The sequence below is a fragment of the Papilio xuthus genome, unplaced genomic scaffold, assembly GCF_000836235.2.
Source record: "Papilio xuthus unplaced genomic scaffold, Pxut_1.1 DF828258.1, whole genome shotgun sequence".
Taxonomy (NCBI): domain Eukaryota; kingdom Metazoa; phylum Arthropoda; class Insecta; order Lepidoptera; family Papilionidae; genus Papilio; species Papilio xuthus.
The window spans coordinates 2,683,655-2,709,017 of NW_013530391.1; the positions used below are offsets into that span (position 1 = coordinate 2,683,655).

The 25,363-nt window shown below is 34.1% G+C and overlaps 3 protein-coding genes across 3 annotated transcripts; 1 reads left to right on the plus strand and 2 right to left on the minus strand.

Annotated features, from left to right (window-relative positions):
- Positions 1–4,917: 4,917 nt before the first annotated feature.
- LOC106113351 (uncharacterized) lies at positions 4,918–17,431 on the minus strand. The gene is made up of 14 exons (XM_013306075.1): positions 17,139–17,431; positions 16,195–16,374; positions 15,809–16,112; positions 14,765–15,023; positions 13,234–13,415; positions 12,723–12,971; positions 12,281–12,478; positions 11,896–12,055; positions 11,373–11,564; positions 10,633–10,784; positions 10,230–10,360; positions 9,852–9,985; positions 9,109–9,231; positions 4,918–8,315 (listed from the first exon to the last, which is right to left on the minus strand). Exons 2-14 carry the CDS (start codon positions 16,359–16,361, stop codon positions 5,743–5,745), a joined length of 4,824 nt encoding a protein of 1,607 aa, XP_013161529.1. The 5' UTR covers positions 16,362–16,374; positions 17,139–17,431; the 3' UTR covers positions 4,918–5,742.
- A 343-nt stretch (positions 17,432–17,774) lies between these two features.
- On the plus strand, positions 17,775–19,964 carry Ids (iduronate 2-sulfatase). The gene is made up of 4 exons (XM_013306145.1): positions 17,775–18,037; positions 18,220–18,694; positions 18,779–19,054; positions 19,150–19,964. Exons 1-4 carry the CDS (start codon positions 17,828–17,830, stop codon positions 19,713–19,715), a joined length of 1,527 nt encoding a protein of 508 aa, XP_013161599.1. The 5' UTR covers positions 17,775–17,827; the 3' UTR covers positions 19,716–19,964.
- Positions 19,965–20,616: 652 nt separating this feature from the next.
- Positions 20,617–24,983, minus strand: nac (GDP-fucose transporter nac). Its single transcript, XM_013306348.1, has 5 exons — positions 24,708–24,983; positions 24,225–24,426; positions 23,549–23,774; positions 22,121–22,413; positions 20,617–20,880 (listed from the first exon to the last, which is right to left on the minus strand). The coding sequence occupies exons 1-5, from the start codon at positions 24,773–24,775 to the stop codon at positions 20,662–20,664; spliced, it is 1,008 nt and encodes a 335-aa protein (XP_013161802.1). The 5' UTR covers positions 24,776–24,983; the 3' UTR covers positions 20,617–20,661.
- Between the last annotated feature and the right edge of the window lie 380 nt (positions 24,984–25,363).

The window sequence follows — 25,363 nt, forward strand, 5'->3', positions numbered from 1 at the left end:
GTTATATTTTAATAAATCTATTTAAATTTACTTAATTTTTTTCTTTATTTACCTGTAGACTATCAATTTAAAAAAAAACTTCCTGTCAAATTAGGAGTCGGTGGGCAGTGAATGAAACATTTATATGTGAATCCATATTTTAATTTATCATTGGTTACAAAATACAGTAATTAAGCTTATTATATATACTTAATAAATATAGGAATATATCTAGCATTTATATAAAAAAATAATACATACCAAAAGACACTCAAATTCATATCACATTCAATCATCACAATTTCGTCCACTACATCTAAATAACTACACGTACTAGAAAAAAATTTGACACAAATTATGGCGCCAATTCACATACAGCTAAAAAAAAACTTATGAATAAAATATGATAAAAAAAGAATAGACTCAATGACTGTAGATTAATAATAATGAAGTAATCAGAATCCTAAAGTACTAAATCCAAGCCATTTTATCACCATTATATTTAAAAGCTAGGAATGGTTACATAATGTTATACTTTATGGGTCTCTCAAATGATTTATTACGGTTTATATTAAGTTAAATTGCCTTGGTCTTAAAGATGATAAATGTTTTCATTGTGCGCTTTTTAACGAAATTATGTCGCAGTCTTGATTTTGATATTTCACTATGTGTCGCCCGCGACTCCGTCCGCGCGGGATGACAAATAGATGTTGGCCGATTCTTAGACCTACTCAATATGCTCACAAAATTTCATAAGAATCGGTCAAGCCGTTTCGGAGGAGTATGGGAACGAAAATTGTGACACGAGAATTTTATATATAAGATTATACGTAAACTTAAAACAGACTCATAAAAGTGTATTGTCAATTTCTGAAGGCAACAGTGCATCGGTAAAAAGAAACAAACAAAAATTAATCCTACGTTACCTATTAACCACCATTCTGATACAAACACACTTATAATGAATGAGACCTAAATTATGACTACATAAAACTTGAGATATAGAAAACAAAATTAAAAATTTTAACTTCATAGAAATAGACAGAACATATATTTCAAATTTAATCTTTTTTTTATTCGCAATAATATTTAAATAAATGTATTAAACAATTATATTCGATCTCATTATACAAAGTTAGGTCATAAGTCATTAAAGAATCCCATATTTTAATGCAAACTAGTTTCTATTTCATCGCTACCTAAAATGTGTACCAGCTTAGAAAGTAAACTTAAAGACGAACAGAACAACTACGGATAAATAATTGGAATGTTCCAGTACTGAAACATTTGGAGTGTACACAAATCGGTATAGACCATTGACCTCTAGATTCCAATAGACTGGCTATAGCGGTTGTATTTTGTGCCTATTTGATTTTCGCCATTGGCGCTTACGATAATAGGTGATAGCGTAAACTCGACCTAAGAATAGTGATAGAATTGGCAGACAGTAACGTCAATTGACGTTTTTAAGTCGGACGACACGATACAAGTCATTTATAAGTAGCAACCTGTCCTGCGGATATCTATAGAAGTCTGTGGAAGTAACTTCACATGACGTCACGACCTAACCACAACATAACCTCTATATATTTTTTATTTATCACAGTAACGGTAAAATGCATGGATTAATGTCGAATGTTTTAATAAAACTAAAGTTAAACAAATTATTACATAATACCTAATGTAAGCGAAGTTCTAAACAGATTTTTCTAGAATTTTCCTTTCTTGAACAATTTTTATGTGATAAATGAACAAATAACAATTGGGCCCATACAAAAAATGTAAATGGAACAATTATTATTTAAAACATGTCAGAAATGTTATTTCAACTTATAAAAACACGTACATATATTTATAAATTTATATTAAGCCTTCTTAAGCATAATTATAATAATGCATATTTAAGTTGTTTTTTTAATGTCACATCCACCTTCGTTCATACATTGCATTTTTTCACGTACACTCGATGAACCTGGCGGTGTTCAACCTTAAAAGTTTCGTACCCATTGAGATGACAACGCGAAACATTAACCAAACGAACGTATGAAAAAAGGTCGGTCACACGGCAATTGCTTTTAATTATTATCTCGTCGTGTACACAACGTGCCACCTTAAATGTTATTCTGTAAAAAGGAACAAGGCAATTTTTCTGTAAGTGGAACACCGCGGATTTCCACGACTGTACATATTGAAATAGGCTGATACTGAAGATATCTGAAATGTTTCCAAGCTTTAAATATATAAAGCGTTCTCACCAAAATTTATTAGATGTGTTTATTAATTAAATTTAAAATGTTTATAGAAAAAATAACGTGTAAAAAATACATATACATATAAATATATTTTATAATTAAAAAGTTTCTTTATTTTGTTGAATTTTATACATAACTTTTTTTTCCATCAATCTCGTGATATAATTGAAAGTATATAAAAATCTTATTTTAAATACAAAAAGCATTACGTGAAATACGTGACACATTATGACAATACAAAAATTGTTAAGAAGAAATTTAATTCTATTTGAGATAATTACTTAAAACTACTAAAACAGAAAGTAAAAAGCTTACAAAAACATAGTAAAAAAATTACAATGCAATATAATATGATCCGCAAACACATTCGCATTTAATTAGAATGGCAGAATACAATTATTAAAAAATTAGGCAAAACTTCATATCGTATTATTTGTCGCCTATCATAGATAAAGGCTAAACTAATTTACAAAATCAACATACAATTTGAGACTTACAAATACAAATACAAATCATTGAACTGAAATCAAATTCAGAATAATCTTTTTTAAGTAAGTAAAATTCATATTATCCAATTTTATAATGAAATTCACCAATATCCCTTGATAATAACGAAAAAAAAAAATGGCAAAAATACTAGTTCTAGCAAGATAGTTTATAAAAAGATACAATTTTTGTTGTAGGTCACAAGTTAGTCAAAATTAACAAATTAGTCAAGGTCAACTTACAAAGATGTCAAAGTATACAACATAGTCAAAGGAGTCATAGTCATAGTCAAGTTAGGCAAAGGGGACAATGTTTGACATTGTGTAAGTGTTAGTCGTATGTTCAGACAGAGCTGCTGGAGTCTCCGGGGAAGTGCATGAGGTTGTCTCCGCTGCAGCTAGGCGTGGGTGAAGAGGGCGGGTCGAGCGAGGCGCGCGACGCAGAGCTGAAGCTGCTCGAGCTCAGTTCCTCCGCCTCCGCCTCGAAACGACCTCCACCCGCATTGCCTACAAACGTGTGTTAAATTATCACAATTTATACATAATTTCCAATTAAATAAATAAAATAGTGTGATAAAATATAGATATTTTAATAGATTTGTGTGTGAATGCATTCTATTAACAAGGGTTTCGGTTTTACTTGTTAAATAGGAATTTTTATGACAATTTTCTTAAAACCTTTCTTCTTGGAAATAGAAAATAGAAGACAGCTCTAATAATAGTATGATAATCATGACTATAGTTCTAAAGTATAAAGTTTAAAAAAATTGTTTAATAGTTTTTTTTGGGCAGTGTATTGTGTATTTTTTTTTTGTTGTCAGGTAAAAATAAAACACAGTGAATAGTTTTTGAATTTCCAAAATGCTGATTTTATTAATTTAGCAATATTTCAAACATTCCATGACTACAACAAATGTGTCTGATACAAGGCAGTTAGCAAAGAGTTAAAAGTTAATATTTGAACAACATTACAGGGGGATCAAATTTACTAAAAAAAACTTCATTCTACAGCTTAAAAATTGAAATTTATCAAAAAGTAATGTCATAAAACATATTTTTTTGTAAAGTAAGCCGAAAATATAGTTTAATTGAAAATCTCAACCGAATTAACATTTAAATAATTGCCATAAAAAACGAAAGTTTTTTTTTAATTTCATGTTTTTGGCAAATTATTTCACAATATGTATTTTGTCAAAAAAAATGTTTTGCTTCGAGCGAATAATTATACTAATTACAATACAAAAAAATACAAACAAGTGCATATTTAAATTTCATTTCTGTTCACATTTTTTTTTGGTAGTTGATAATTAAAAAAAAAAAATTAATCAAAAAGCCGTGTCTTTATCACATTCCAATATTAACCAAAATAATAATCTAAATACGAACAAGTAAAATTTCGTCTATATTTTAAAAATATTATGCACCAATCAAATTTTCCTATTAAAACTAAATAAAAATAATCAAATAAATATGTCGTGTAAATTTTTATAAAAAATAAATATTTGTCATGTTACATTAACATGGTAAATAAAATAAAAGAAAAAAATCTTTGTGTATAATACTTAATTGAACTATAGCTGTGCATTGTAGTCTTAATATAGACAAATAAAATTATTTTTTTATTTCACATTGATCACAATTTACAAATTACAGTAAAAACTATAAACATTTTGTACAGTGGATATATCATCAAAAAATCAGGTAATTGCGGGGACACAACACAGACGCTGGAAATACATAATACTGACTACAAGTATACATTTTTGAAGTTATATTCGAACAAGCATGTCTAATCCTGTGAGAGACTACAATCGGTTGGTACTCTCAGAAAATATGTAAAACCTACATGGATGTAGAAAATAGCCATAGAAAATGGCATAAAAGGAGCTAGTGAGCTGTCATATTTAGTGTAACTTATGTCCACCGAGTCAGATATACTTGACGGACATTAAGATGATGTGTCAAAAATGACTTTAGCCGCCATGATTACTGTATAGGATGTCTCGCTCACTTGCATAATTTCGTCTTGCTCATACTGTGTATAAATACAATATTTGCTCAGAACTTCAGAGATGGAAAGACCAAGTATGATAATAATTTGTATACATTAGATAGATAATTTATAAGAAGACATTTTTAGTTTTAAAAACTAATACATAAATATATATACAAATGACGAGGACGAGTAAAAAAAAGATAAATATTTATAATAAATAATTTTGAAATTATACAATAAGAGATTCTGCTTTGTACAGCAAAGTTAAATCGAATAAAAGAACGACTTACTAACCTCATTAATTAAAAAAAATATTAGTGGATAACATAGCGTGTATTATTCTGATGTGAAATAAAGCATTTAAACCTAATCGTTCTATGAACTAAATAAATTAAAGAAATAAGTACCATAAGAAGCACGGCATTAACTATTTCGCTCTTGTGAATACACAGGATGAAGATTTCCTTGCAGTGAACTATTCTCATCAAGAACAAACATTTGCAACAACAAACCTCGATAAATTCTAAAATTTTCTAGTCAAAAAATACAAATCATGATTTCCCATGACCATTGCAAGTTGCTAAATTAAAATTAAACAATATTATTAATTAAAAATTATTAAAATGTTTTACGTAAAATTAATAATTTTTTTACCTAATAAAATCTAAAAATTGAGTATACATTTTAATGAAGTAAAATCACCTTCAGAAGTTACTTTTTTTGTTATTTTCCTTTCACCTTTTTTATTATTTTGCTACTTTTATATTTTTTATAAGATTTTTTTAATGATAAAACTGTGATAATTTACCGCTAATTCTCACAACAGGCGATATATTAATTGTCCTACATAATTATTATTACGCAATAAACACAGTTTAATGTTTTTGATTTTTTTTTTTAATTTCACATGTGCATGTTTTATTATTGCCACACTTAACTAAATATTATTTGCCTAATAGCAGCAGTTTCGAATATCCGTTATCATAGCCTAGGGTAAAATAGAAGCTCAAACATCTGAACACATTTCCTATTACTTTTTCTTTCTACGTGATTTTTTAGATTTAGATTGCTTTGATGACGACTGAGCTGGACTTGAAGGACTTTTCTTTTCATCCTTATCGCTATCCGTGGATACAACTGGTGACGTCACATCGTCATCAGACGATTTTTCCATTACTTCATTGTCTTTTTCTGACTTCCCTTCTTCATCTATCTTTACTTCCTGAGAAGTAATTTTATCTGTTTCAATTATACTGCAACTTTTACCCTTCTTTAAAGGGGACTTTTCAATATCAATCAAATTAAATGTACTAGATTCAATCACTTTAGTTGTATTGTCTTGCATAGATGTCAGTATATCGTCTAAAGTGATTTTGCAAATCGGACTTTCAACTTTAACATCTGCTACTTCAAGTAAGCTGTCTTTCATCACCTCTAGTTTGAATTCATCCAAGCCGAAACCCAAACCGTCTAATGGGGGAACTTCCTGTATTACAGAATGATGTTCCTCTACGAAATTTAAACCTGACGGCTCACCACATTCAGCCACGATTATATCTGTCCTTTTACAAAGCTCGACTAATTTCTCTTGCAGCGATGTTTCAACAGGTATAGAAGATTTTTGTACTTCTCGTTTAAACATTTCATCTTCTATATTATTGTTTTTAGTAGTCGTCTCTATTGGAACTACATTTTTATCTGTTTCTGGCTTTTTAACATTTTTAGATGCGGCTATGGTACTCCAAGATTTGATAGGTGTTTTAGCGATTGCTTTGCTATCATTGCTTGCGTCTACTGTAGGCTGAGGTGATTTTTTCCGAGGTTTGTTAGCCCTTGTTATTTGTATATCTGGGAAATCGTCTTCGGTTGTATTTATAACATAAACTTCTTTAGATTCTGTTGCAGATGCTTCTTCTGATTTACTTGGTAATTGTGCTTTAGTTTTTGATGTCTTTTCATTGCCTATTGAGCAACTAATTTCTTCTAACAATTTACTTTCGCTAGTTTCGAAATTCACTATCTCTATTGCCGAACATTTTCTTGTGTTTTCTTTTTTAAACGATCTAAAATCAGATAGTAAATCAAATTCGGATTTGTTTATATCAGAATTATTATGAGATTTGGATTTAGTTATTTGCTCAGTTTCTCGTATAGCTTCTTCCAAATTTTGTTCGTAGCCATTTCCTTCGTTAATGTTAATTTTCGGAGACCGTGACTTCTTATTTTTAGATAAGAAAGAGGTCGATGGTTCATATTCTTCGAATGGTGAGGATATAGAAACTAATTCGCCCGTGTCCGCTGATTGCGTATCTTCTTCTATATTGTGTATTTCTACAAAACTATCCTCGTCATCTTTTGCAATAGTATCTTCTTGAGTCTTTCGCGTTTTTCGACTTTTCTTTGTTTTAACTTTAATATCTTCATTTTCTTTAGTAAGCAAAGAAGATTCTTCATTTTTCGTGTTCTTTGTATCATTTAAAGCCGTGTCGCAAGCTTTCTTCTCGTTTTTATTAATGGTTTCTGGAATATGTTTTTCCTTGATAGCATTTAATGGTTCAATGTCAAACTCTTGTTTAGAAGTCTTGTTCGTTTTTGTATCATTTGCTCTGGTTGATGCTGGTTTCATTTCTATATCACAATGTTTTTCGGTATCACGAATAATTGGTTTCGGTTGAGTTTCACTTTGTTTTTCAACATCAGGCATAAATTTATGTGGCACTTGTATCGCTTCATTAACTTCTTTCAACTCTTTTTTATCGCCTAAATCTTTAGATCTTTTAGCCGGTGACTCGCCTTTCTTTAAAGGATTATCATCCTTATTTTTGATACCTGCAAATGACTTTTTCTCTTCTCTGTCTTTCTCACAATCCTTTGTTGATTTATTATCAACGTCCGATTTTTTAATATTCTTAAAACTAATGTCACTAGCAACTTTCTCACTAACAGGCAATTTGGTGGGAGATTTCTTACATCTAATACGGGTCGTCGGTTGAATATCATCCGAGGACCTATTCGATTTTGGCAGTGATTTAGTTTTAACCTCGCACTCCGACTCGACTTTCGCCGAGGAACTCTCACGTACATCGCGCTTACACTGCATCTCCTCGCTATCGAGATCCTTACTTAAATTAACTTCTACATTGTCTCTATCTACTTTCTGTGGGACCTGCCCACCGATATTTTTCGATCTATGTATATCCGTAGCAACGTCATTGGAAGCAAAATTGTCCGACAGCCAATTTTCTACGTTGAGAGCGGCCGGGATGATGACGTCCGTGTTGAGGGGGAGCACTTCGTCGGGAGAGAGATGGGGGAGTGGGGAAACGTTTTCGACGGGGATGGTGGTGGTCCGAGGAAGAGGTCTGAGGGGCAGGTCGGGCTGCAGCGGCAGGGAGGCGGGGGCGCGCACGACGGGGCGGAAGGTAGCCTCGTCGGCGTTGGAGGTGGTGTAGGAGTCGGGGTCGAGCGGCGCCGGCGCGGCCTCCGCCAGCGGCACGGCGACGGTCCCGCGCGGGTTGACGGCGCGCACCACTCCCGGGCTGCGGCCCGCGCGCTCGCTAGCCTGCTCCCGCTCCCGCTCCCGCTCCCGTTCCCGCTCCCACCCTACACGAAACCGAAGGCAACCACGTTAATATCTCGCCACGGAGGAGATTTGGAAGGAAGCATTACGTTAAAGCCGACACAAGGTTATGGATGCCTTTGGCTTCGGTACGAGGGCGGCTGTGAGCGGACCCGATACGAACGGATTCCGACGGAACTTCGATTCGATATCGTCTCGTCGATTCCAACGTTATAGTTAATGCTTTCTTCGTCTCCTCCGATCAAGGCTTCGTTCTTGTGCGTTCGACATGCTTCATGATTTGTGTATGTTATTATTTTGTTAGAAATATTGTCGTAACAATCACGATACTTTTTACAAAGGCCAACAGCAATTGTTTACGATATTATGATAAAGCACAGAGTTTCACTTATATTTACACTATGATAAAACGCGTTTTTTCCCATTTCCAAAACGCATTCAAAGCAATAAAAAATCTAATAACAAATCAATTGCACAGTATTTGTATGTACTGTATGGTTTAGAATTAACACAGGGTCTGTGTAATGATTTATATTTTTATTACGCGAGACAAACAATAAGATATGACATAAACGCGAGAAATGTTTAGAAAACTAATAGATATATGACAAATAGTGTTGGTAGAAATGTATATACAAATCGTGTATGAACTCCAACAAGTAACTGAATAATATTTACTATTCGACAACAATTTCAATATACCAATCATTACAACTTAAGCAGTTTGAAATACGTGCAAATGAAAATGTACCCAATTCGATTGACATAGAGTGTGTATTTGTACAATGAGATGGCAGAATATGAGATATAACATACCGTGGTCCTCCTTCATGGCCTCAGCGAGATCCTCACGCAGCTGCACATCGCAGGAAGCGCGTCCGCTCTCCGCCAGCAGAGACTTGCGACGGAAACTGTCCGACGGTGAATGTTCTAAAGAACCTGGAAAGTTCACAAGTCAAATACTAAATCACCTATAACCATTAACTTCTATACATAAGACAGGTTATAAACCATGGTAATTTGTGCCTATTTGATCATTGAAATTTGGAATTGGATTTCAATTGGTAGCGGTGATGAGACTTCGAACTAATAATAGAAATTGATTTATCTTTTATGTATATCAACACACATGTTTTAGTTCGTATAGAATAAATAGGAGAAATATCCAGCCCTCGATATTTCGTCTAACTATATGACCAAGTACTTGACCAACTGCTGGACCGATTTTTATTTTCCACAGTTTATAGGTAAAAACAAAGAAAGGCGATGGTGGCGCTCTCTGGTGTCAAAAGTCAAGTCTATATGAATTGTTGCGCTAATGTAGTAAGTAATTATCGTTAAGGCATATGATAATGAGATTCAATGTGGATGGTTACAAAGGTAGGGAGAGACCAAAAAAAAGTATGGATGAAATGTGTGAACATATGCATAGGAAGGGGGTAGATACAGATATAACGGTTGATAGAGATATATGGAGGAGTAGTACATATTGTGCCGACCCTCGATAGGGATAAGGGCGAGTTGATGATGCATATGATAATAGTTAAATGCATACTAACTAGCAGAGCCGGAGTCGATGAGTACAGGCACAGCGGGGCGCGCGCCGGGCATGTTGACGGGCGTGGAGCGCGCCGCGCCGCGTCCCCCCGCCTCCACCTCCACCGTCTCCGCCTCTGACAGCGACGAGTTTGACCTGAACACACAAATATTCATTAACAAATAAAACCTTACCTACTTACCTACCATTTTTATTTATTACTAGCTATCGACCGCGACTCTGTCCGCGAGGAATTAAAAAAAAAAACTTAATAAAAATTTTACATCTATGGCAAATTTTAGCAAGATTTATCAACAAGACCCATCCATCCATCCAATCATTCGCAGTTATAATATTAGTAAGACTAGTAAGATATACAATATTGGATGTATGTATTTACCCGGTGCAGTTGTATGTCTTGAAGACGAACTGCGGCCCCATCCAGAGCCGGCGATGTGGGCCCGCGTGCGTCACTATCTCCACCTGCGACAGCCACCGCTCCTCCTCGCTCATACACACCTCCACACATCTCTGTAACACACAAATAATTACCTATCGGTTAAGTGTACTCCTTCTTTCAATAATGTAAACAATAAATATTTTTAGATTTTTTTCAATTTACTTCAAAGCTAGTAGCTATTCATAATTAATTTTACTTCAGTTTATTTTTAAAATGTCTTGTAATGAAAATTATATTCCCATGATAAAATGAAACAGTGGAATGGCCATCACGTCTATAATCTGATCGGCAAGGGAACCGTATATTCTCTTGGTGTGTTTGTGTGGAAGGAGGGTATACTGACCCTGCAGGAGAGGGTCTGCAGCAGCGGGCTGGAGGGCGGGAGTGGTGCGAGCAGATCTGCGGCGGCGGGCGTGCGCTGCAGCGGCCATTGCGCAGCCGGCTCCACCTCCAACTCCACGGGAGACTCGTCGCACAACTTCTCCTTCGGTACATCTGCGCACACACATACCATAAACACATAAGTACAACAACTAGATAATTTAATGAAATGATGATGATATTGAAAAAAATACAATTTTGTACGTGTGAAGATTTTTTAAATTTTTACATATCAGAAACGGCTGGCTCTTTTGGTATGACTTTTACGGGAAGGTAACTGCGGTAGGTAAATGCGGGCATTTATAAATTTATCCAAAATTAAAAGGATATTTCCTGTTTATCATAAAATTTACTTCTGCAGCTTACGTACTAATGATTACAACCAAATAAACCTTTAAAATCTTTTATTTGTCACATTCTTCCAAACACTGAAAATGCATCTACAAATTTTAATATTGAGTTTCCTTGTTTATTTATCGCAAGAAAATATATTATAATACTAGCTGTCGCCCTCGATTCTGTACGCATGGAACTTAAAACAACACCTATTATGTAGCTTATGTGTTCATCCAATCTATGTTCTACATCTATGTCAAATTTCAGCGAGATCCATGCAGCCATTCTGAAGATCCATCCATCCATCCATCCATCTAAACCTTCGCACTTATAATATTAGTAAGAAAGATACATGTGTGTACATACTGCGTGCTGGTCTCGGGTGCAATATGAGATGTAGTAGAGATCCGCTGGCTGCCATGAGGTAGAGCGAGACAGCTGCACCCCGCCCCGCGCCCGCAGTCCCCGCAGCCCCCGCGCCGCCTGAGCCAAAGCACGCGCGCGCCAACAGTGGAGCACTGCTGCTCTCCTCTGATAGAGACGATAGACGCTGACGACCTACAAGATAGATAGTACGTCACCACACAGCTACAGACAACTCTTAATTGCAATACACTCTGATTAAATCTTCCATCTCGTTCTCACACATACTCGCTCCTTATAAATGCACTTTAGTATCAAAAGACATGTATAATAATTAAAAAAATATGTATCTCTTATTTAGACTTAATATTGATAATTCTTACTTTTACTACCACAGCTAATCATTAAATGTCCCTTATTATAAATGTTGTATGAGAAAATTACACTTAGGCGCTCTCTTGGTGATCAATTAAGGACTTTGTGGCAATTAGAACACAAATAATAAGAAGGGAATCAAGAATTTTACCGGAGCTGGTCCTGGTGATGGTGTGCGTAGGCAAGTTGGAGGTGGGACGCAGCTGTGCCAGAGGCTGCGTGACTGTGGGAGCAGGGAATGGCGGCAGTCGCGGGTTGGGGTACCACGGCCCCTGCCCGCTCACAGACCCCGTCCATCCACTCTCACATACCTGTAATATTCAATTTAAATAATTAAAAAGTGAAAAAATGTATATTTTTATTTCATATTGTATGCATAAAAAGAAAAAAAAACACGGAAAATACAAAAAAATCGAATGGATAGTAAGAAGTATATCAGCATATATGTTATTTGAAATCACCTAAAAGTCTACTTTTGCGCGTATGTGTGTGTATTAGGATGACCTTATATGCGTTGCATTGTATTGTGTACGTACCGGGCTGTGCGCGTGCGCAGCGGAGTGTATGGGCAGTCCGGCCGAGCGGTGGAAGCGAGAGAGTCGATTGACGACGCGCGGCTGCGTGTGCGTGCGCACGCCGCAAGCGCCCCCGTACGGACTGATGGCGAACACATGCGTCGTACCACGCAACGTAGAAATCGCCGTCCAACGAGAATCAGGTGACAGCGCTATATCCTACACACAATAATCAATTACCCTAAGACTCAACTACCCTCGCACTTATGCCAAACATAATATTGCTATCTCTTTCCTTATCTTTGGAAAAAGTGATAGCAATATGTATTTATTCAAATGCAACGACAGTTATAACACTGAGCAGCAACAGATATACCAAATTTACATATATAAAAACTTCAATTTAATTAAATTGCTTTTTAATAAGTTTTCATTTGGGTGATTTCAAACAAGAAGTTTGTACCTGAACTTTGGCGGTTGTATCACCACGGTGCAGTATATAGAGATGGTGTACGGAGGCGAGCGTGGGGCCGAAGGGGTGCGGGTTGATGCGGAACACGTGGAAGTCATGCCCACGCCGGTCTGCCGTCACTAGCAGCATCCCGCTCGCGTCAAACTTCAGCGCGATGATCGCCTCCGAGTGCGCCACGAAGTGTGCCACTATCGGATCGCATGGCTCCTCGTTGCCCTGACCGTCCTCGTCTTCGTTACCCTGAAATTGGAAATTTTTACGTTTAAAATTTTTTTTAAAACGACTATCTAGCATCGAGTTGTTTTTCGACTATTATCTGGAACGTATAATTCAGTCATTGTGAAACAGCGTATTGTTTAAAAAGAGTATGTAAACTGTAGATATGCAGTAGGTCCTTTTACTTTTATAACTCATGCGTAAACACGTTATTGCTATCTCCATTCTTTTAAAGAGAAATGAATGGGACGGAGACACACTGTAACTCCATGTTTAGCGCGCACACCTCAATGTCGAGTATAGTGACGACTCCCGGCTGCTGGGTGTCGGCGTGGGGCGGTGAGGGTGACTGCGAGGCGCTGCGTCCCGCCAGGCTGTGAGCCACGCTCTCGCCTAGACCCCGCAGACCCTTGCTCAGCGACTTCGCCGCGTGGAGCACTGTCGCTGTGTAGCTTGTCACGCCTTCGCCTGCAAATTAAAAGCAACATACATTACTATGACCTCATTTTGATGAAATTTTACTTCAATGATTTCTTTATAAAAGTTAGTAATTTTTTTTTAATTTGAATAACTAAGAATTCATTTAATATTTTTAGTAACTGTTTAGCTAAACAGTCGTAAAGACGAGGTTACGGCCTCGGCAGGTATCATATAACACCTGTGTACAAAACACCTGGTAGTCGTTAATTATTATGATAATTAGTTTGTGAAAATAACTAAAAACAACCAGTATTGGGGTGACTGCATAATTTTGCAATTTTTTTACAAGAAATGTAAACAGCGGCTACCGGCCCGGGACCACCCAAATAACCTATGCACAATGCCAAGTGCATAACGAGAGTCGGCTAGTTCAGAGCATAGAGTCTCATTTTACTTGCCATAGCCGGAGTTTCCACAGTGATATAGTGGGCCGATCCCGGCGGCACTGCAATGCCGGGCCGACCCGTGACGGGAGTGGAGCGAGCCCCGAACATCCCGTCGTTATACAAAAATCAGTTTAATATACTGGTCCCGCAGTGCGGGAACTTTCAGATATTAAGCTGAAAAGAACAGATACTACACTTTGATCTTAGCCAAAAGGCCGAGAAGCGATGCCGAAACTTTGACACTGGCCAAACGTGATTCGACGTAAAAGATTTTCTACACCGCGATGTTCGTTCAGATGTAAAAATATAACGCCATCTGTCGGCGGCAGTGCAAAAAGTTATATTCGTAACTTCGTAACAAGCGCCATCTGTTATCTAATTATTATAACATTATAAAATAAGAATTAAAAAAAATTACGATAAAAATTACAATTATATATATCATTATATAAACAAGGACAATTAAATTCTAACTCAACCTGTAAAAGATTGAACCATTAATTCATCTAACTACTGCACAGATTTTTTTTAATTATCTTTGTCATTACGAATATAACAAAACTGGAAACAATGCAGTGATTAACAAATATCACGCGCGCTACTGAATGCTAACGCGATGTAAATACTGCAGCGATTCCCACAGCTGCACGTACTGTGTGGTAATAAGACATTGATAGACCGCGCGATACTATGACCACGCCGTAAGGTCAACGCATTACGATACAAATATTATACACATTGAAATACAATTTAATGTTACTATTATAAACATATATAATAAAAATAAATGGCTTATAAAAAGTACATAAGGAAGAGCTCATTTTACGTAGTATTTTTTGTATTTATATATAATTTGGTAATACATATACTGTTCTAAGGTAGTAATAAAATAATAAAGATTTTAAAGTTTTCCTCTATCTAACACAATCGTAAGTAATGTTTTGTAAATACCTTCACATCCTCCACTGCTCCTTTTCGAGGGATTTAATTTCTTGTCTGCGTAGGCAATCCAGCGATCTCCCAAAGCCAGCGGGTTAACTGGCGCGCTGCCGCCGAGGGGACAAGGGCATGGGTAGCACGTGGTCACCGCAAGTCGGTCCTCCAGAGACGATGCATCGAACACTGCGAATCGCTCCGCGAACGACACCACCACGGACCGCTTGTTGGCGAGCACATCCAGGATAGGGTTCTTGAATTTAATACTCTTTACCTGAATTTAAAAAAAAAAAATTTTCATTAAGTGAAAAAAGCGCCATCTCTCGCATTTTCACGTTAGGGTTCCCAGTCTTTTATTGACCAAAGAATATGTTACTACTTCGTAGTACTTTATATTATCAAAATATCAGTAACATTCGAATTCCATATTGAATTTTACACATATTTTGCTGACAATAACTGTGCTGTTATCTGGTCAAGTATCGTAAGGGAATAAGAATTGATTAACTTCTATGCAAGATGTGGAGAGACAATCTGTATTGAAAATTCAGCCTGGTACAAAGTATGATAAGGTTGAGTGATATTACTTTATATACAACAGCTGTATAATCAGATTATGTGACTGTGAAAGTGATTGTAGTATAATAATAGCTTATCGACAGCGGAACGCTATAAACTAACTTCAGACGTAACATCTGATAAGAAGGTAGACAAAACAAAATAACAACAAACGATTTGACTCGCTTTTACTGATAAACGTGTATGTTCCTAATATATAAATATTTTATATTTTAATTTTTCTTTTTGAATTAGTTTTTTTTTAAATTATGTATTGTTACACTTAAAGTTTCCATTTGTAAAACATACATAATTAATAACAAAATTTGCGTATTTTAAATTCAAATCAACATGTTGATTATTGCGCGTAATTTTTTTTTTATTTGATAATAACATCGTATGATTTTTTAATCTCATTGCTTTAAAATGTTTATGCACAACAAATGATAACCAAATAATTTTCACTGAAAAAGATTATTAAATTAAATAATTATATCTTACCTGTTCTCCTCCTCTTATTGAAATGAAACTGAGCGAGCAAAATGTGGGTCCAGGGCTTGCTGAATCACACAAGGCGATGAGGGGCCTCTTCGACGCAAAGCAATCGCCGTGCTGCGGAGTGGGCAGTATACGGAGCACCCTCACTGTGCCTTGCCGCCACGAGAGCACCTCCTGGGCCTCCCCAGAGTTTGGTATCAACCATACTTGCACTCCGGAACCGTAGCCCAAGATGAGCAGTAATGGTGACACATCCTTATCACTGTCACCTTCAGGTGTAGGCTCATTTATATCAGCGGTCTCGAATCTAATAAAGTTAGAATTTAAATTAAATCTATTCATACAGGAATTATAGATTGATTACAACAACAACTAGGCCGATAACTTACCTAGCCCATTGAATTACATCTTTGGGGTCTACATTTGAGGATGAGGAGAGTGTGACGTCATTAATAAACCCTGACACTGCATCTATAAGGCCTCTGTCACTTGGGGGCTGCGATGGCACAATCATAGGCCCCCCAGAGCGCACGTGCCGCGGTGAATCCGCTGACATATTTGACCAGGACCTTTAATAAAATTGTTACTTCATAATATTCCAAATACAGATGCAAATTTTTATGTTGAAAAATAATTTTTAAAAAGAAAGTGATTTTCATTATAACATTCTAGAAATTTGGACTAGGAAGCTCATAATAAAGTGTAATTTATTAGCCTTTACAAAAAATTAATAAACAAATTTAATTTAGAAAAACAGTTATGAGTAAGAACTAAGCACCTACTTAATCCAGCTTAACCCAAAATGAATACTTGAAGTGAACCTTACTGTGATCACTTGGTTAGATGAGACAAATATTTATAATTCAAGAAGTATGACCAAATTAATAAATGCTAGCAAAAATCTTACTAAATATTTAAATATGCATATGCTAATTTTCTTTACAATGAAAATAAACAAATGAGAGTCATTCAAAATTACATTAACAATATGTTTATCAGAGCATAAAACAAAATAAAAACATAACATTTGATAAAAAAAAATCATACCTATATTAAATAACAAAATTACATAATTAAAAAAAATATATTATTTTACCTCAAAACATAAGAATGTCTTAAAATTCTTAACACATATTCATGTACATAAAAGACAATAATCATTGTAGAGAAAACAGGTAGATAAATTACAATTTAGGTCCTATACCCTTTAGGGCATTATAGGACAAAGGAAATCGATGAACTTCAAGCACTATTTTCAGCCATTAAATATTAATTGCAATACATATCATCTCATCGTAACATGGATTTTAAAGGGAATTTGTCCTTCACTCACCTTTTTAACTAAAATATTTCTCATTTTAGATCCATTTCTGCAAAACAATGTAATTGCGTAGTTTAACTGGCAATTGAAAACAATGACGTCACGAAAAACAAAAACACTGGTACACTATCTCTTATACTACACAGAGGATTTTATTTGTACTTCTATTAAACTAAATCTAAATTATTTTTGTATTTTATAAAAAAAACACAATACAGTAGCGTTTTTGACAATCCCTACACCCACATTGAACAGATGATTGATATGTATATGTATACTTTGTATGTAAAGGTAGTGGTGAGTGAATGTATGAAGCCGAATTGTATATAACTATATACCTAAGTACAATACATACTACACAATAATAAGTACAAGGCTACCAACATTAGGTGAAAATGAAAAATTGATCCAGTACCAGTTATTGTTTTTCAAGGTCGGTTATTTATAAACTAAATTTAAAATTTGACATGCAATAATGTAATTAATTATTAAATTATATATCTACCTTAATACTTGTTTGATTAAAAATAATTATAAATACAAATAATTATAGCAAAAAAATTGTAGTCGACAGTGAGTTGCATGATGGCAGCACTGGTGTGAATTAACGCGGGAATTTTAATACAATCTGTGCAAGCTGTTCACAACACAACAAATCACAATAGAAATTGGTTTAAAGAGCTCAATTGAATGAAGAGAAAATGCATAACCTAAGTTTCTCAATCTTTGTTTTGTCATACTTAAGTAGTGTTATAATGGTAAAACATTTAAATACAGATGATTTGGCGAGGAAAAACATCATATTTTTATACGTGGACGATTTACGCCATCTACACGACAAAGATGTAAACTTACCAAATATTAAGAAAATTGCAGAAAATGGAATTACATTTAATAATGCATTTTCTCAGGTAGGTAACAACAAAATATTTGTGATAAATAGGTATGGGTTAAAGTCAAAGTCAAAATATAGTCAAGTGTAGTGGTTAAAGTCGTATTTCTTGAGAATCGAACGCGGATTCACGGGTAAAGAACTAATTTTAGAGAAAATATTAAATCCTATACAAATCGATGTTTTTTTTAATTTTGCCAGCAAGCCTTATGCGCACCGAGCAGGAACTCTCTCTTAACTGGTCGTCGGCCGGACGCTTTACGTCTCTACGATTTTTATAGTTATTGGCGCCATGAAGTAAGCAATTTTACAACACTACCACAACTATTAAAAGCAAACGGCTATCACACATATTCCATCGGTAAAGTTTTTCACCCGGGCCCAAGTTCGAACTACTCCGATGATTACCCATACAGTTGGTCAGAATTACCTTACCATCCACCATCTGAAATATACAAAGATGCGGCCGTATGCAGAGATAGGACAACAAAGCGGTTACAGAGTAATCTCGTTTGCCCCGTAAAGGTGAATGAACAACCCGCAAAGACTTTACCCGATTTACAATCTTTAAAAGTTGCTATAAATATACTAAAGGAAAATAAATATATCCCATTTTTCCTTGCCATTGGGTTTCACAAGCCGCATATACCTTTAAAATTTCCATCACATTATTTAGGTAAGATGTCACCATGTCTAATTATCTGAATAAATAACACCGAAAAAGTCAAAGAAATACTTCGTAATATGTATATTTTTGCAGAAAAAATATCTAAGCATAATGTAAAACCGCCAAAGTATCCCAACAAGCCAGAGGATATGCCATTAGTTGCATGGCATCCGTGGCGTGATGTTCGTAAAAGAGACGATATACGCCAACTTAACATATCTTACCCTATGGGTATTATGCCACCAAAATGGACGATTAGAATACGACAGAGCTATTATGCTGCTGCTCTGTATATCGATGATTTAATTGGAAAATTAATGAGTTATGTCAATACTAATAATACTGTTATAATACTAACAAGCGATCATGGTATGTCCTTAATTTTTTTATCTGACAGGGTATTTGTTTTAAATTCCATAAAATTGAAACTCAATATTTAACTTTATAATGACACATTTTTACAGGTTGGTCATTAGGTGAGAATGGTCTATGGGCAAAATACAGTAACTTTGATGTATCGTTAAGGGTTCCACTCATTTTTAATATCCCAGGAATTCCACCGAATATTATTGACACCCCAGTTGAACAAATTGATGTGTTTCCAACTATAGCTGACGTAACTGGCATAAAAGGAATACCAAAATGTAAAAATACCAGAGACAAATCTAGTCTATGTTACGAGGGTAAAAGTCTTCTTCCGATGATGGCGGGAAAAAACCAAAATGGCGGTTTCGCTATAAGTCAATATCCAAGACCGTCAGTAAAACCGCGAAAAAACTCCGATTCTCCTCGTTTAAAAGAAATAAAAATAATGGGATATAGTATAAGAACTCAACGTTATCGTTATACAGAATGGATATCTTTTAATAGTACTAAATTCACAAGGAATTGGAGCAAAGTGTACGGCAGTGAATTATATGACCATTTATTTGACCCTGATGAATCAAATAATTTAAGTAAACATGACAAATACAGATATATTAGAAAAAGATTATTAAAAATGCTAAGAGAACATGTGGAAAATAATTAATTTTATTTTAACATTGTTTTAAATACATACAAGGAAGCACTGGGCAGAAAGCAATTCAATAATTTAAGACGTACAGTTATGACTACGAAGTCAATCAGGCGAGGACGCGGACGAAAGCGCAAGCGTGCCCTCGCCATGATGCGTAGGAGGAACAGAGGGGTTTAGTGGGTATGCATCCCATCTGGAAGAGAATCTCACATAACTACCGCGAGTATGCATAAAGCATTCCCCTCTGAAAAAAAAACCCTACGAAGTCTTTAGTTTAATATTAGTTATTCTGAGTACTATCATGAATAAATATGAAAATAAAAACGCTGTAAGTACTTCATCATATTATATTTATAATATTGTAGAATTTGGATGACTATTTGGTAATCAAAATCGACCATGCGCACTGTTTATTTGATGGAAACATTACAACAAATATAAAACAAAACAGATGAACACAATCATTTTAAATACCTACAATGTATTGTAAAATAAATTATAGGAACACAAACACTTATACAGTAGACAAAGATCAAATATCTGTCAGATATTTTCATGCAACATACAAAATATATTTATTTTATTTAATATTTAAAAAATATAGAGCTGTATAAGTCGAATAAAACTTAAAAAAAAATGAAGTCATTATAGTTTGTCTGTTGACCTAACTAGGTCATATAAACATCTATGTTTTAGATTGTAATTTATTTAATAGGCCAAAATTTGACCCACTTTCGTAAAACCAATCCCAATAAAACACTATTGGGAATCTAATTGGGACAAAACAATAATAGTCACGCTATCCAAATATTTATTGCACTGGGTCACGCCTATGTAGTTCCTTTATTTATAAACGAACATTTACGATTCTTAATACTAATTATAAATTAACATACTCATGTACACTCAAATACACATTTTATATCTAAAATAAATGCAATAAAAAATTAATTTACTGTCATACAAGACTTTTTTTCTCTTCGGGCACAGGTTTTCTAGAATTTTCTTCCATTTCAATTTGTTTGAACCTAGCGTACATCGCACTACTTCCTAACACAATAAGGTTAGACGACCACCAGAGATAGTTCTTAGTCTCGTTGTACCACTGAGTTGCCAATACTGTTTGCGCGCAGGCTTTGGCCGTTCCCGATATATTGTGCGTTAGAGGCGATGTCACCTGGAATAAAAGAAATATGATATATTCAAAACATCTCTTATATTAAACTGAGTAAATCTAAATCTAAGATCTCATAAGAGCTGTATGTTTTCATTAACCGAAATTCATTACACACGACTCAATATCAAAAAGTTTTGCGGTTTCTAGTCTACGCTGCAATTATATATAAGATTCTAAAGATAAATACAACAATTATTGTTATCCTATATCTCTAATCAAAGTATTTATTACTTAATTAAACAATTTTAGTTAAAAATTTTGAAAAGTACATCGACACGGTTGATTAAAGATAACTTTATGACGTCATTTATTTCTGATGATTCCTTAGCAAAAGGATAGCGCGACTTTTCTGATTAGAAATCAAGGTATAAGCTAGCTGTCGAAAGACTTCGTCCGCGCGGAGTTAAAAAACAACACAAAAAGTAGCCTATGTGTTCTTCCTGACTATGTTCTACATATGTGTAAAATTTAATTAAAAATCCGTTCAGCCGTTCCGGAGATACGTTAAAAATAAACATCCATCTATGCAAATATTCACATTAATAGTATTAGTAAGATTTATTCTATGGTCGTTGCATTATTACTGAGGTAGTAATAAAACAACTACGTAATCTTTGGTCTTTACCCTTTCGTTATATGTTTAAAGAAATCGAACCATCCAAGGCAGATAAGGAAATAAGAACACTGGAATGACATCGGATGACTTTTTTATCATAATGCATTCGTTTCGTACAACTCATTATCATTGCCATTTACAATCAATGAGCTGTTTATGTTGATAACTAATTGCTTTGCACGTCGTAATGAGAAATCATCATATACTTATCGAATTAAAAATATATCTAATACTAACAATTAATAATAAGCTAGTAAATGCAAAAGATTTTTCTAGAATATACTGAAAGTCAACTCAAGATGGACAAGTTGATAGAAAATAATATTTTTAACATATGTTTATCCACTTTAAAATTATACTTAGGGAGGGTGTATAGTTTTGTAACGACTAAATTCACAAACTACTCGACCAATCATTAAAATTCAAGATAGGCTATTTTAAATAATGTACTACATCGACCTTTCTTTTTGGTTATAATTTCCGCGACCCCGCGCGACATTTTATATCTGCATCTATTATAAGCTAAATAACTTGGATAACTAAAAGAAACACTGTCTACGCAATTACTATTCTATCCATAATTACCCTTAAGCAAACAAAATGCCTGTCCATTTAAATTCTTACCTTTATTTGCAATGACGTCACATATCCAATAGCGAAGCCGCAAACTCCACCAATAACCATTTGCACCCAAAAGAAGGTGCTATCGAAGTTTGCATACTTTAGTAGAACTCCCACCTCTCCATTGATCACGATCAGCGGCAGGAACAATATAATCGAGTATGCATTATTGTAGTATGACAACAGCCAGACCTCCTGGTTGACGCTCGGCAACACTTTCTTAGTAAATATCGAGTAGAGTGATAGCATGAAAGACCCGATAACTCCATATATGGTACCGAGTAGGGAAAACGATCCTGTAAATGAGAGCGAGCGCTGAGACTTCGTACACCATTACAATAAGCAACCACTTCATATTCGAGCCGCTATCCGCGTCAATACTGACTCGATATATCAACACGCATTCATCTTTATACGCTACTTGTCTCACGTATAGTTGATAAAAAACTAACTAACATAATCATCATTATAAACAATAAAACAAGGTCAAATAACCGCTAATATTTGTACACTTTAATATCGAATATAATAAAATATGTTGTCAAATAAATCGAATGCATAAAGTTCTCTATGAGTTGTACTTTTATTGCATGATCCTGGCATGTATTAATAATATTTGAAATTTATACTAGAATAGAACCAGAAACCACATATAACAGTGACGAATCAATTTTTATTGGGTACTATGATGGCGCAATAGTATATAAACATTGCGTCATAATTTTTGTCGACATCTTGACTGTCATTTCTACTACTGTAGTTTTTTCAGTCAACCCATTCCACACCATTCTTTTTATATGACCTTAACTATGAAATCATTCCCAGGGTCTCATAAGGGTAGTCTGGATTAGTCTTTTCTAATTATGTTAATTTTAACCCCTCATTAGAAATGAAAAAAATTGGGGAAGGTCAAAAGATGACATTTGTTATGTCTCTCTCTCCTACACATGATATCTAAGCAGTTCAATAGCTGATCTTAGTCACAATACTAACATCAAAAACATTTTAATGGCCATATCTTTAGATTTCATTATCATCAATATTATCTTATCTACCGGCAGAAGAAACAAAACGATTATTATTTGGGTTACGAATGTGACTTACGATTTAAAGAATAATTAGATCGATTAATTAAGATTTTAACCTTAATATTACATTTATAAACTTTAAAATTACTATATTATCTACTTTTTTACGTTTATCATATTTGCATTTCTAAATACTGAGCAAATTTTAATGAAATTGTGGTAGAACATTCTGTGGCCACAAGTAAAGCCACAAGTATGAGCCTGAAGAATCTAAAAAGCAGTATTTTTCCATTTTTATTAAACATCATACTTATGTCATTATTTTTTTAACTCAGAATTGAGAGGTCGGCACATTAAATGCATCTAGCTCTCAATAAAGGTACAAATAATATATTCTTATTACCTAACAGATTCTCTTGGTCTACACCTAAGTAGAATCCAAATATGATGAAGGCACAACACATCACACATCTTAGAGATGTGGTCTGCCGCAACAGGAGCCAGCTCAGCAGTACATTAAAGACGGTGGTTAGAGACCGTCCAATGTAGTAAAAAGCTACACCAACATACTTCAAGCACATATTGTTTGTTGCTATCATTAATGTGAACATTATTGATAATGGTATCACCTGAAATATATAATAGTTAATATAAACTATTCTAGTTGTTTCTGTACATTATTCTAATCTGGTTTAGTCAATTTTTTTTTTATGTAATTGAAATGCATATTTCTAAAATACTTTGTTACCATTATTTAATAAAATAAGATATCACATGTATTTATTTTATAACTCATGATGGTAAATTATTGAATAAATTAATATAATTTCAAAATTTCAATATTACTTTGTACTAAATTATACATGTGATTTTATGTGTAGGTATTTTTGAATATTTTAAAATCATACATTGTCAGAGGAGAGGTGATGGTTAAAATCTTGCATAATTAATGGAAGAGGTTACTAGATAAACAAAAAACTTTAAGAACAGAAACCAGGAACTATATTAACTAGTATTGCAATCTGCCGTCTATAAATAGGTATGTTGTAATATTTTATTTAGTAATATATTTTGTTTACCTTTTTTACCACATCCATATTCCATGGTGAACCTTTTGGAAAATTGAATACACCAGGCACTCCTCCAGTTCTACTTAATATGAAACATATAGTGAAGGATACCACACATTGAAACCATGTTATAAACAGAGGGGCATCCAGTGATACTGAGTCACTACTTAACAGTGTCTTGTTAACAAATACTGTGGCAATGGATACAACCCTGTAACAATTATTAAAGTTAAACTGTACTCAATAACATAACAAGGAAAACATTTTAAATTTCTGTTAAATTGTATAATTCATTTGTAGATTAATAAAGGTATAAAATAAATGTGTATATAATAATATATGTACTTCAAAGATAAGTAAAACATTGTTAAGGTGTTTGTTGTTTTTATTATTCAAAAGCCGAAAGTTAAAAAAACGTATATATACGTGTCAGAGAAAACATTTACGTTAGTAAACTTTTTGACAATGTACAAAAAAAATGTATTTACTTACCAATAACATGACACAACGATGAATATTTTTATATATCTAGAACATAAATCACCCTGGTGTTCCTTCATGTTTTAATTTTTACAGTCGAAAAGAATTACAATAACTTTTAAATATTATTTGGTAAAAGATCATATTAAAGAAGACGTGCCAACCATGCCAGCATTATCTTATCTATATGTAAATTGAAATGAATACCTTTCAAGTACAATTAGAATAAAACTAAACTAATAATTAACTTTGTATTTTTTGTAAACGTAAACGCACAGTATATGTCAAAGTCAATGCACCAACTGTCAACTGTCAAATATCCTTAAAAAAAAGTTTCAATTTGGTCTATGGTCAAAAGTTATGCGCAAACTCGTTTTGTTAATACTCGTTAACATTTCACAACATCGATTTTCACGTCCTTGACGGAAAAATTTATATTATTATTTTCCCTATCTCATTTTATAAAGATATATTTTTAAAACAAAAATTACCACTATATTATTAGCATTTATGATTGATAATAAGTGCCATTGAAGACATGAGATCAAAGTAAGAATTTAAGTTCTAATTCAAAACCAGATTACATATACATACAATACCAACTGCTTCATTATTGCATTTTTTTCTTTATAAATTCGATTAAATTAATTTACTGAAAATATTTGTTT

Coding starts and splice junctions, on each gene's coding strand:
- LOC106113351 (XM_013306075.1), bottom strand. CDS start 16,361: ATGTCAGCGGATTCACCGCGGCACGTGCGCTCTGGGGGGCCTATGATT. Junction 15,024..15,808: donor CAATAAGAGGAGGAGAACAG/GTAAGATATAAT, acceptor TTTTAAATTCAG/GTAAAGAGTATTAAATTCAA. Junction 12,972..13,233: donor TCACTATACTCGACATTGAG/GTGTGCGCGCTA, acceptor TTCCAATTTCAG/GGTAACGAAGACGAGGACGG.
- Ids (XM_013306145.1), top strand. CDS start 17,828: ATGCATAACCTAAGTTTCTCAATCTTTGTTTTGTCATACTTAAGTAGT. Junction 18,038..18,219: donor TTAATAATGCATTTTCTCAG/GTAGGTAACAAC, acceptor TAATTTTGCCAG/CAAGCCTTATGCGCACCGAG. Junction 19,055..19,149: donor AATACTAACAAGCGATCATG/GTATGTCCTTAA, acceptor ACATTTTTACAG/GTTGGTCATTAGGTGAGAAT.
- nac (XM_013306348.1), bottom strand. CDS start 24,775: ATGAAGGAACACCAGGGTGATTTATGTTCTAGATATATAAAAATATTC. Junction 23,775..24,224: donor ATATGGATGTGGTAAAAAAG/GTAAACAAAATA, acceptor TATATATTTCAG/GTGATACCATTATCAATAAT. Junction 22,414..23,548: donor AGACCAAGAGAATCTGTTAG/GTAATAAGAATA, acceptor TCTCATTTACAG/GATCGTTTTCCCTACTCGGT.